General features: G+C 40.7%; 1 protein-coding gene across 1 annotated transcript; it reads right to left on the bottom strand.

Moving 5' to 3' along the window:
* Positions 1–98: 98 nt before the first annotated feature.
* Positions 99–1,238, bottom strand: slc46a3 (solute carrier family 46 member 3). The gene is given in 4 exon segments (XM_060896649.1): positions 99–529; positions 532–704; positions 814–875; positions 1,053–1,238. Coding segments are annotated over 4 exon segments (852 nt in total).
* Between the last annotated feature and the right edge of the window lie 12,730 nt (positions 1,239–13,968).

Below are 13,968 nucleotides of genomic sequence, written 5' to 3'. Positions count from 1 at the left end.
CATACATGTAATGAAATTTGAAAAAAATTCAATTGTAACCTATTGAAAATCTAGATTAATTATCCAGTTTTTATCACCTCCGATAAAAACAAAGGCACTCAGACGACAAAGGCACTCAGGATGAGAAGCAGCACTACATTTTGTCTCCTTGTAGAAGCTGCAAAAAGCAGACAGACACCATAAAAACACCTTGTCTGAGGGAAAGGTTCAGCAGCTGCCCTGTGGCTGGACGAGCTCTGCTTCAGAGTCAGATTTTGTACTGAAGGACACTGAGGCTCCTTCAGCATCCCCAGCACATAAATCAGGTTGAGCACATGAACTATGGATGCAGAGAGGAATGGCCAGCTGAAGCCAGCATCTTGAATATAGAACCCAGTGCAAAGGGAGCCCAAATCAGACAGCACACCTAGAACAATGTCTAGACGAGTCATTTGAATAGCCTTTACTCTTTTTCTATTCTCTGCTTAGTCTAGTACACAATTGTCAGCCACATAGAATAAACAGTCTCCAGTCAGCGTATGTTTACCCCAAAAAGCCCAGCAAAAAAAGCAGCACCAAGAAAGTACCTGAGGTATCTGAGTGTGTACTTGCCCACTATGAAGAAAGTGAGAGTGAAGAAAAAACTGCCCACCAATGGGTGAGCCATTGCCACCTTATGGCCACCATAGTCACTGTATGACAACAGAAGCACTAAGGAGACCAGGCTGGGAAATAGTAAGGACAGTAAGGAATTAGCTAAGATTGCAAAGATCAAATGACACATACAGTAATTATGACACTAAAAGGTACAAACCGGATCGTATTTTGCAGAACTGGTTCTTAATGAACTTGTATGGGTAAAAAGAGAAAATATTGGCTTTGCATTTTTGAATATCCTAAGAGCACATGATATTTAATATAGAGTAATTATTCTGGATTACAATAACTAAGTTCTTGGTAAACACAAAACTCAACTTTTATGCAATCTTCAAAGTTTTAAAAGTGTCAAAGTTAAATTTGTATATATAATGTTAAAGTTTGGGGGAAGCCTAAGGGCTGTGTGTGAATCCTACCTGATGAATAGTCAGATTGGTGTAGTTGTTGGAGCAATGAGACTGGTTTATACTGACAGGAAATAGAGATCCACTCAGTTGTTCCCACAGCCTCCTGTAGATATACTGCTGTAGTAGAGGATAGGTCATGAACATGGCAAAAGCATGTAGACCCACCACAGGCTCAAATAGAGTCACACACCCCATCTCACCTCCTGCTCTGCAATCTGGTACTGTGAAGCAACATGTGGCAGAAACTAAATTAACATTTCGATTCAGTGCTATCTGTGGAGTCCTACCATATCCACTGCCTACAAAGGTTTAAACTTTAATACTTTTAACTGAGAAACTGCACCTGTCATCTCATTTCATATATATGAACACAGGAAATTAAATTGAGCCAATTAAATAACTACACCTGAAAATAATATACACCGTAAGATACTAAAAACATACGAGTGATGTGATTCTCACCTTCCGGACATAGAATGCAAAGCATTTTCACCCATTTCTGCTTTCTCTCCTTATTTTATTCATATATACACTCACCGGCCACTTTATTAGGTACACCTGTCCAACTGCTCGTTAACGCAAATTTCTAATCAGCCAATCACATGGCATCAATTCAATGCATTTTGGCATGTAGACATGGTCAAGACGATCTGCTGCAGTTCAAACCGAGCGTCAGAATGGGGAAGAAAGGTGATTTAAGTGACTTTGAACGCGGCATGGTTGTTGGTGCCAGACGGGCTGGTCTGAGTATTTCAGAAACTGCTGATCTACTGGGATTTTCACGCACAACCATCTCTAGGGTTTACAGAGAATGGTCCGAAAAAGAGAAAATATCCAGTGAGCGGCAGTTCTGTGGGCGCAAATGTCTTGTTGATGCCAGAGGTAAGAGGAGAATGGCCAGACTGGTTCGAGCTGATAGAAAGGCAACAGTAACTCAAATAACCACTCGTTACAACCGAGGTATGCAGAAGAGCATCTCTGAACGCATAACACGTCAAACCTTGAGATTTGCATCATGGATGTGCAGCTGACAAATCTGCAGCAACTGCGTGATGCTATCATGTCAATATGGACCAAAATCTCTGAGGAATGTTTCCAGTACATTGTTGAATCTATGCCACGAAGGATTAGGGCAGTTCTGAAGGCAAAAGTGGGTCCATCCCGGTACTAGTAAGGTGTACCTAATAAAGTGGCCGGTGAGTGTGTATATATATATATATATATATATATATATATATATATATATATATATATATATATATATACACACACAATATACACAAAACCCTTTCTATTCTTATTCTTTACTCCTGTATAGTAGTTGACTGTTTCTTTAAACAGGTGAGCAAACACCTGCTCTGAAGCTCTGAAGATTTGCTTTAGAGGAAGTGTCGGAACTTAGAGCCCGCCTCCGAGTGGACATATCGCAGGGTGACCTATACTCTTAGACTTTTGGTTAATATAGACTGTTTTAGTTAGACTTAAATGATAACTTTATAATTACTACAAACAAAACAATGAGAAAACTCCTCGAACCTGGATGAGAATGGGCAAACTTCTGTATTGTGTTCAATCAGCCAACAATTCTCTAAGAGAAATTGCCAAGTTGAAAGTAACAAATGAAAAACCCAAAAAGAGCATCTTCATGAAGAGCATCTGCATGCAATCAAAAACAAAACTCTCAAGACGTTCTTGCAAAGTAAAGTTTTTTACACACACTACCCCAAGAAAATCTCCTCAATATATACCCTGGCTCTTCTAGGCACCTCCTCTTTGGTTCCCATCCTCTCAGGCAAGTTCCCAGTATTTCTCAAAGTCCCACGGTGAAGTTCCACCTGGTGACCTTCCTCATATCTCCTTATTTACCGGAATTACCTCCTACGTTTTCTAAATGACCTAACATCCTGTTCACTAAATTCCCCTTATTTCCCAGAACCAAGGTCTGCCTTTTACCCACATGCCCATTTATGGATTTTCCTCCCCTTAGTTCCCAGAGCCGAGGTCTGGGAACCAAGGTCTTTTTCATTCTTCATGACAATTTATGAGCCAAGGTAGGTCTGGGAACCAAGGTCTTCTTCATTCTTCATAACAATTTAAGGTCTGGGAACCATGGTCTTCTTCATTCTACATAACAATTTATGAGCCAAGGTCTGGGAACCATGGTCTTCTTCATTCTACATAACAATTTATGAGCCAAGGTCTGGGAACCATGGTCTTCTTCATTCTCCACAACAATTTTGTTATTGTTATTAAAAATGTGCTCAAAAGAGCTTTACTTACTTTGACGTGCGATTACAGTTTCGGGGAAAGGAGTTGAGTCTGTTAACACTCATCGACTCCAGCGCGGCCGGGAATTTCATCTTGGAGGAGTTTGCGAGAGCTAACGCCATCCCACTGACTAGATGCGCCTCTCCCATGGCAGTGGAAGCGATAGACGGGCGACCGCTTGGAAAGGGACGAATACAGTTAGTCATACAGAGATCGAACTACAAGTGGGCCTTTCTCATAACAAAACCATTAGCCTTCTCTTGATCCCCTCTCCACATCGCTCACTGATCTTGGGTCTGCCGTGGCTGAAGCTCCACAACCCTGTCATTTCTTGGAGGGAACCACAGATTATCTCCTGGGACAACACCTGAGCCCAACACCTCCGACCCTCCAAGACACCATTCCAGATTAACTCTACCATCGCCACACCTGACTCCCCGACAATTCCCGGCCTGCCGGTCGAATATCACGACCTCTCAGAGGCCTTTAACAAGGTCAAGGCCACCGAGTTACCGCCTCATCGACCCAGTGATTGCTGCATCGAGCTCCTGCCCAATGCCACACCACCCAAGGGCAGAATCTTCCCGCTATCACAACCTGAAACTGAAGCCATGAATAAATACATCAAGGAGGATTTAAAGAAGGGATTTATTCGGCACTCAGTGTCACTGGTGTCATCAGGCTTCTTCTTTGTGAAGAAAATAAGCTGACCGTAAAGTTCCATTATCCACTCCAAAATCGTTCCATCAGCTGTCGAACAACTGCGCAAGGCCAGATACCTCACTAAACTGGACCTACGCAACGCTTACAACCTAATTCGCATCAGAGAAGGAAACGAGTGGAAAACTGCCTTCTCCACCCAGTCAGGCCACTACAAATATTTGCTCATGCCGTTCGGCCTTGCTAACAGTCCTTCAGTATTCCAATTGTTCATTAACGATGTCTTCCCGGGATATGCTGGATCACTGAGTGATCGTGTACATTGACAGCATCCTAATTCACTCCGAGACATTAGAGGAACACATTCAGCACGTGCGAGCTGTACTGAAGAGGCTGATCCAACATCGGCTCTATGCTAAAGCAGAGAAATGCAAGTTCCACAAGACATCCACATCCTTTCTGGGCTACATTATCTTTAACACCTCACTTTAACACCTCCCGCGGGGGAGGTGTTAAAGTGGCCACGACCCCAAACCATTAAGGAACTACAGCGGTTCCTCGGGTTCGCGGACTTCTATCGCCGCTTCATTTGCGGTTTCAGTACCATCGCGGCTCCACTCACCTCCATGACTAAGGGAGCACCGTCCCGTCTGACGTGGTCGCCTGAGGCAGTTGCAGCCTTTCATCTCCTGAAGGAGCGCTTTACCACGGTTCCCATTCTCCATCACCCAGACCCGACTCGACCATTCATCGTCGAGGTAGACACCTTCAGCACAGGGATCGGAGCGGTCCTATCACAGCGACAGGGGTCGGCCGACAAAATGTTCCCGTGTGATTTCTTCTCCCGGAAATTATCGGCTGCAGAACGCATCTACGACGTAGGGGACCGCGAATTGCTAGCCAGGAAGGCAGCATTCGAGGAGTGGCGACTCTTTCACGGTTCTCATGGATCATAAGAACCTTGAATATTTACGCTCTGCCAAGCATATGAACACACACCAGGCACGATGGGCTATGTTCTTCACGCGCCTCCGCTTCACAGTAACCTACAGAACTAAGGCCGACGCACTCTCCTGCCTGAACAACGAGTCCAACCAGGACCCACCTACCGGTCCCATCATCCCCAAGCCAACACGCTGGCTCCGCCTCCTGCCCATTGTCCACCTGCCAAGACCTACGTACCAGAGAACTTCCGCCCAGCTCTCGTTTTCCGCCCAGCACTCAATTACCAAAGCAACTACCGGCATCAGCCCGTTTCAGTACATACTGGGATATCAACCGCCTCTCTTCCCATGGTCCGGTGAGCCCTCGGATCTGCCCGCCGTGGATGATTGGTTCCACCAGAGCAAGGAGACCTGGAACGAGGCTCATCACCAGCTGCGGAGAGCCATCAGGCAGCAAAAGCTCCAGGCCGACAAACGCCGCAGACCGCATCCAGATTACCAGCCTGGGCAGTGGGTTTGGCTCTCTACGACATCCGTCTGCGCCTGCCCTGCAGAAAGCTCAGCCCCAGGTACATGGGTCCGTTCAAGATCATAAAGCGGATAAACCCGGTGTCATACCGCTTGGCATTGCCAGCTTCGTACCACATCTCTCTTACGTTCCATGTCTCGCTCCTTAAACCCGCCGGTGGTCCGGGAGGAGAACGAGAGGAGAACATGCTTCATCATGAATGAGGCACCGGCCTCATCCTCTGAGCGCCACCAGAGGGAACGTTCACCTGAATACTAATCACTTACAGACTACGCTTCCCATAGCCCTTCACCGGGACTGATTGAACCGCCACCTGGTTCCAATCACCCACTTCCAATTTAAAGGAACTTGAACTTTACCTTGGTGCGAAGTCTCGATTTGCTCCAGCTGTCATTCTGAGCGTTTCCTGTTTGTTTCTGATTCCCTGTTTCTTGATGTATTTCTGTGTTTATGATTGTTTGCTGCCTGCCCCGACCTTCTGCCTGTTATTATCGACCTCGTTACTGCCTTGCCTACGTTGTTGTGTCTGTCGTTTCTTTGACCCTGCCTGTTGTTACTACGAGAGTGTGCAATAAATCTGCAAATGAATCCTCAGCCTCACGATGCATTATTACAGACTGACGATGTTGGAGTATATTTACTACCTTATTTTATTTCAAGAATGTAGAGCAATTTAAGTTATGTTCATAAATAAAGTGCATCTTTGCTTTAATTTACTGTTCAGACAGATTTATACTGATAGAAGTATTTAATATAATATTAAACCTTACAGATTTTTATGCTCACAGCTTGGACAGAAGTGCTTTTTATTTGCTAAGTAAATGTATTCAAATTGTCTCCGTGCACTTCTCACACTATAAGGTGTAGTAATCTAGCCTTCACCTGTTTCTGTCCTTTAACACATCAAGTGGATCTTCCTTTATAATTACAATACTCTGGAGCTCCTTTGTAGATCCATCATTTTGAAATCATTATAATTAAGATGCCTCTACATTTTTCCTCTGGTTTCCCAATGGGTTCGATTTTATCTCACTGCCCAAAAATGCTGCCTCCTAGTTACCAAGAACAGACAGTGATGATTTTATAAAGCAGCCATGATCATATTGTACATGCTGAATGTTGGATCTGATTATTGGCACATGGCTATTCAACACTAAAGGAACCTGAGGAACTCCTTCACTTCCTGTCTGTGCTGAAATCTGAGGAAAATGGGGCAGAATTTGGTTTTGTTGAAATAAGGTGTCTGAAGTCTGTGTGAAAGTTAAACCATGATGGAAATCAGTCTGCGTAACACGTGTCACATTATATCCCTTAGAGAAGAGGTCAGGTGGCGTTTAATGATGAATCCATAACAAAATCATCATCAGGACACCTCAAATCTGTCAGAATTAAAAAAAAAGCTGTTTGATAAAAGTGATTCGGCAAAACACTTATTTGGAGGGGGAGGGGATAGCTGACAAACACCGACACTTAAAAGTAGAGTGATATGCCTTAAGGGAATTATGATTGGAGTCATAAGACACATGGGAATAAACCCCAGATGTTGTAATAATTTTAAGGTAATATATAACTAGAGAATAAAATAACAACACTTGAGTCAGAGGGTGGATAAAAGAGAAAATGTTTATTATAAAAACTTAGTAAACGGGGGTAGTAGGAGTGTAATCTGGAGATCCAGGGCCAGAATCGGAGGAAGGAGATGCCAAGGCGGGAGAGAGAGGACAAATATAGGCATAAGGAAGCACTGAGGGACGAGGAGGAGAGACGGGAGTTCCGAGCTCAGGGTAGCAAGGTTCAGCATGAGGACAGCCATCAGTTTGAGTTCTCTGGTCCACGAGGTTAGCCAGAGGAGTTTGAGAGGAGGAAGTGCGAGTGCGAGGACTCCTCACAATATGGAAAAGCAGATAAGGATGCTCAGGAAGTTCAGGAGAACAAAGCTGTTCCAGAAACGTAGTGAGCTCATGGGTGATATGAAGCAGATGGTGTGACCAGGATGAATTGGCTGACCCCGAGGCGAAGGATCTAAGGGGAGAAGAGGGGAGTAACTTAGTAGAGATAGAGGAACTGAAGCTTGAGATATGCGTAAGCAAGCCCAGCCTGGGAAGAGACAGGATGAGATCATAATAAATTCAGGCGTTTAGCAGGCTTGAGGAGTCATCAAAGAACTCCATTTGTACGCAAGCAACATTATAGCAGCAATAGCTTACCAATAGTAACAATATAAGATAACGAATAAATAAGAGCTTTTAACATAATAACTTTTGACATAAACCAGACTCATAGAGTGACTTATAATCAGTAAAAATCATATACAGAAGAAGATAGCAAAAGAGAAACTTACTCATTGTAGTTGAATGAAGGATTAATCCTCAGGACGTCTGTCAAGAAAGACTGAGAGGCAAATGTGACATTGACCAGGAAGTAAAGCTTTTTTGAGCACATTTTTAATAACAATAACAAAATTGTTATGTAGAATGAAGAAGACCATGGTTCCCAGACCTTAGCTCATACATTGTTATGTAGAATGAAGAAGACCATGGTTCCCAGACCATGGCTCATAAATTGTTATGTAGAATGAAGAAGACCATGGTTCCCAGACCTTAGCTCATACATTGTTATGTAGAATGAAGAAGACCCTGGTTCCCAGACCGTGGTTCCAAGACCTTGGCCCTGGGAACTAAGGGGAGGAAAATCCATAAATGGGCATATGGGTAAAAGGTAGAGCGTGGTCCTGGGAAATAAGGGGAAGTTAATGAACAGGATGTTAGGTTATTTAGAAAACGTAGGAGGTAATTCCGGTAAATAAGGAGATATGATGAAGGTCACCAGGTGGAACTTCACCGTGGGACTTTGAGAAATACTGGGAACTTGCCTGAGAGGATGGGAACCAAGGAGGAGGCGCCTAGAAGCGCCAGGGTATATATTGAGGAGATTTTCTTGGGGTAAGGAGTGTAAAAAACTTTACTTTGCAAGAACGTCTTGAGAGTTTTGTTTTTGATTGCATGCAGATGCTCTTCATGAAGATGCTCTTTTTGGGTTTTTCTTTTGTTACTTTCAACTTGGCAATTTCTCTTAGAGAATTGTTGGCTGATTGACCACAATAAAGATGTTTGCTCATTCTCATCCAGGTCTGAGGAGTTTTCTCATTGTTTTGTTTGTAGTAATTATAAAGTTATCATTTAAGTCTAACTAAAACAGTCTATATTAACCAAAAGTCTAAGAGTATAGGTCATCCTGCGATGTGTTTACTTAGAGGCGGGCTCTAAGTTCCGACACTCGATTACAGAGAGTCACGACAACAATGGGGCTGGACCCAGGGCTGACAGACTCCTCAATCCCATCCTGCAGCATCCAACCTACTTCTACTTCTACTTGCATACTGCAGTCTGAAGGCTTGTTGAACATGTATTCCAACACTGGAGAGCAGTGCTAGTTTGTTATTTTCTAAGAAAATACATTCAAATAGTCACAGTGCACTTTTCATAACATTGTAAGGTGTAAGAATCCTGATCTGACCTGTTTCTGGCCTAGCATACCTAATTCACTGAATTATGTAGAGTTTTTAGAAGTGGAGGAAGAGAACACCATGTGAGGTTGAAAGCATGGTTTTCATCCTGTGTTCAAAAAAATTCCACAACCCTTGTTGTGAAATAGTATTTTAAGCTACTAAAAACTAAAAGTAAAAAAATGCTTTATTTGCTTTTTTCATGAACTGTATTTTGTGGTTGGATTTTTTAACACTGTTGAGTTTGCTGTAATTAAAGAGGTTCTTCTTTATATCACACATGTTGAATTATAATGTGGGTTCTTTGTTATGGGAGAGACATTATATGGTTTGTTTGCTTGTAGATTTTGTTGAAGGACTTACATTCCTGTTACATTCTACCACCTGCTATTGTGGATACTACAAGACGTAAACCTTCATCAGATTCACCACCAGATGCACGTTTGTGACCAGGCGAGAACTTCTCACTAAATTCAATGCTCACTAAAATTAGTGACATGTTGATTCACTAGAAATTAAAATGACTTTAGTGCTCGAGACTGTAAGTGTGGATGAGAATCTCAAGGACATTTCTTCCACCATTGATACCCGAGCCTGGTGAAGAACCAGAACATGAACCTTAATGCTTTTGTTGTGGAGTTTGTGGAGCAGCTTACAGACCCACACTGCAAGGCAGTCTTGAAATGCCAGGAAGGAGAGTAAATATTTTACATGCAAATGTTGGAGAGTAAAAAAAAAACAACAAAAAAAAATGATTAACATAGAAAGGGAGTGTAAACAAATCCAAAAGAAAAACTTAAACTTGAACTCTGCGTTCAAGATTTTGTTTGATTGTTTGAAAAATGGTGACATCCACATTGACAAGTTAATACTCGTTATTCTTTTTAGTTCAGCCCCAATACATCCAAACCTACAATGTCTAGTAAAGTCACACTCAGTTATCTATCTACAAAAATACCTCAGAAGTTACCTTCCATATCAACCACCTGTAAAAGAACAGTGATTAGCCATTCATCCTTTTTTATTGACCATGAAATACTAGCTTCACTACAGTATTGCAGGGTACTATGGTGAGCTAAAAAATGAGAAATGTTTAGACACATAGGTAATTTAAAGAAATATCTCATGTTCTTCTTTGAGTGATTATTAAAAAAAGGAGATGCACATGCTCTTCAAATAATTGACTGAACTCTCATGTCATCCAGGTAAGGAACAGAGATGTTGCTCATTACGTCTCGCAAACACTCCCTCATATGGATCTATATAGTTTTCTATGCAACCTTGATCACTGCATTAAACCTTTCCACTCTAATAACAGAAACAGTTGTGACAGTTTATGTAGGTTTCCTGTTCAGCGGTGATATTAAAGTAAAAAAAAACCCAGAGCACATAACTGCTACTATGTATCCCAGGATTATCCAAGTTGTAATCACTAGCAATATTCAAAATACAGTATATAAGAACATTTTCATTTAATTGTAACCTCCATAGTGACACATTTTGTTTTTATAGTTGTTCCTCCAATGCGGAGGCTGATTTACATGTAAGTCCAACACAGACGAAGCCCTTTCTATTTGAATATATTTTCATGACAAAAGTAAAGTGTAACAATTCTGACCTGTTTCTGACCTTTAACACAATGTAGATCTTCCTTTATAATTACAATATTATGGAGCTCCTTTGTAGACCCTCAGTCACTCATTTTCTACCACTTATCTGAACTACCTCGAGTTACGGGGAGCCTGTGCCTATCTCAGGCGTCATCGGGCATCAAGGCAGGATACACCCTGGACGGAGTCCTTTGTAGACCCATCATTTTGAAATCATTATAATTAAGATGCCTCTATATTTTATATATATTGGATTTTATCTCACTGCCCAAAAATGCTGCCTCCTAGCTACCAAGAAGAGACTGTGATGATTTTATAAAGCAGCTACTGTATGATCATATTGTACATGCTGAATGTTGGATCTGATTATTGGCATGTTTATTCAACACTAAAGAAACCTGATGGACTCCTTCACTTTCTGTCTGTGCTGAAATCTGAGGAAAAAGGGGCAGAATTTGGTTTTGTTGAAATAAGGTGTCTGGAGTCTGTGTGAAAGTTAAACTGTGATGGAAATCAGTCTGCGTCACACGTGTCTGTGCTTAAGAAGAGGGTCGGTGGAGTAAACAAATCCATCTTATAGAGAGTTGTGTGCAAGCAGTGAAGATCTAAAACAACTAAAGGAACGCCAGCCTTCAGATTTTTCATATTAAAGGTATATTTTAATTCTGGATGTGTATCATTGTTAGAATTATAATTGCTTATAAGTGCTTAAAACTACTTGTTACTTGAAGCAGTGTTATTTTTGTTTAATGCTGTATACTTCTAAAATGTGAGGCAGTAAACAGAACTTTTTATTTAGTCAATTTACTCAAGAATCATCATAGATGTTAATTAGAAAGATTTAATCATAACATTTGAGGAATTTACAGAGATAAATAAACTACAATTAACTTCATGTTAATACATAAACTACATTCAACTTATAAATTCTTGATTTATTTCTTTTTTTAGTTTTGTTCCTGTATCTAACAGATTTGACTCCACAGCTGCTCAACCATCATGAAGCTCAATCTTTTTTTTCTCCTATGTCTCACTGGTGAGAACCTTTATATAAACTTTTTTTTACTCAATATAAGCGATATTCAATAAATTAATATTACAGGTGTAGCAGTGTGTGTGTGTGTGTGGGGGGGGTATCACCAATTAGAGTCAGAGACATAGGTAACAATACAAAATTCTCTTTGACATCTTCATTAAAACAATTAAACAAATTAAAATAAATAAAGAAACATTCTTCAACCAAACGAGCTACAGATCTCTTTCTTGAACGAGTTGAGGGACAGGGACTAGAGCTTACCAATACAGAAAGCAGGAATCAGACCACACTCATTATTGGTGAATCGCTGTACTTCACTGTGTACACCCACATGCATGCACACACACAATGAGATGGTCACTGCACACTTGTGAGGAAATACCACCACCAAAAACCAGTCCTTCACCCCTGGTGCTCAGGCCCTGCCAAGAAAAAGATGACACAACTACTGTCACCTAAGAGACTGAGTCAACTCAAAAAAAAAGTAAATAATTAAATTCTCAACCAATAAATAGTTGCTACAATAAATCAATTTCCACAAGATACAAATTAAATTGTAAAAGAGAAAAAGAAAATAGACTTTGTCAAATTATATAGTTGAAAACTAAATCCAATACAATTGAAGAGAAAGTAAATTAAATAAGAAATCCAAAATCCAATTAACCATTCAAACCCCAGAAGCAATCGAAACCGAATGCAACTGAAGAATCAAAGCAAACTAAAGAAACAAATCAAAATTGCAAATAAAATACTTCAAAAGTAAAAGAGGCAAAACCATATAAAACAGCCACAAAAAAAAGAAAATAAACAAAAGGTGAACTTGAACACAGGTTCGGAAACCGGTCTGGAAACCGATTTAGGACCACATTTGGAAACAGGTCTGGAAACCGATTTAGGACCACATTTGGAAACAGGTCTGGAAACCGATTTAGGACCACATTTGGAAACAGGACAGCACTGCAGCCACACACAAACGCGGAGCACGCCGACTGGAATAATTACGGGACGTCACAACACCAATCGCAGATATTAACATTCTATAGAGAGCCAACGGAATCTTTTACCGCAAAAGCCCGGTACAAAACAGTGATCCAGCACTGCGTCAGGTTCTCACAGCTGCTTCAATATCTATGCCCAATTTATGTGACGATACTAAACCGACATTGCAGAGCGACTCGTAGGGTCAAGGCAGAAGTGCTCTTCAAACAAATCGCCGTCACGTCTCAAGCACTCTCATCCAGTTCCGGGAAGTGATGGAAGCGAGTTAGCGACGCGGCCAGTAACCAAGTGACGCATCCCAGGTAAACGTGCATGCTCCTGATTTTATAGCCCCGTGGAGCTGCCAATAAGCTGATGCTGCACCTGCACATAATCAAAATCACTCCTCCTGCCACACACGGATGTAATATATGTTTACTTTATTATTTTATTTAGTGAAACTGTAAAGAATTTTTAAAACAAATGCAAATTTAACAAATTCATCTCCAACAAAAGAAACATATAGATGAATATAAACATATGCTGAAGGAAGAATTACAAACAATTAATTCTTTTTATAATTAAATACGTTACACTCAGTAAAATGAATAACTTGATCTGTCATGTTAACATTCACTGCACTGTCTCTTTTTCTACTATGTTATCAAATTCTCTTCATATTCTCATTTATTTGTTGTTTTTTTTAATCATGAAATGTTTTCATCTAAAAAAATTTGACAATAAGTGGATCCTCACAAATATTTCGTAAAAATGTCTTCAACCCGATTCAAAATATCATGACACAATAAAGTATGTCTCCAGTTTGTTTCAGAGTAAAACACTCAGAGTAGTTTTATAATACTTTTACATTACATTAATACAATTTGGATTATAAACAGTGTAAACAGTGATTAATAAAACTGAACTACTTCATTTATCAGTTTAGCATTTGTAACTGTTCTGTATGGCATCACTTATAATTTCAGTTATAAGTTGAATTCTGCCTGGGTTAATAACACACACACACACACACACACACACACACACACACACACACACACACACACACATTATCATATAAATACAGAGAAGGTTATAAAATAATTGAACCATAATTGTGAATTTTCCAGGTCTTATTGCGGTCACTGTATCCATCCTGCGAACTGTTCCTCACAGATATGAAATAATGATGACGACCCAGACATGGTTTGATGCACAGAAAAACTGCAGGATGATGTATGATGACCTGGCAACAGTTCTAAGTGATACTGATTTTCTAAGATTGAAGAAAGTTACAACAAGTAAAGGTCTGCAAACAAATGCCTGGATCGGAGTTTATAACAATATTTATACCTGGCGCTGGACCTTAAATAATATCCCACTGAATAATGTCAC

This window comes from Tachysurus vachellii, chromosome 20 (assembly GCF_030014155.1).
Source record: "Tachysurus vachellii isolate PV-2020 chromosome 20, HZAU_Pvac_v1, whole genome shotgun sequence".
NCBI classification, from domain to species: Eukaryota; Metazoa; Chordata; class Actinopteri; order Siluriformes; family Bagridae; genus Tachysurus; species Tachysurus vachellii.
Note: the sequence above shows the minus strand (reverse complement) of the source record. Positions and strands in the feature narration are given on the sequence as shown.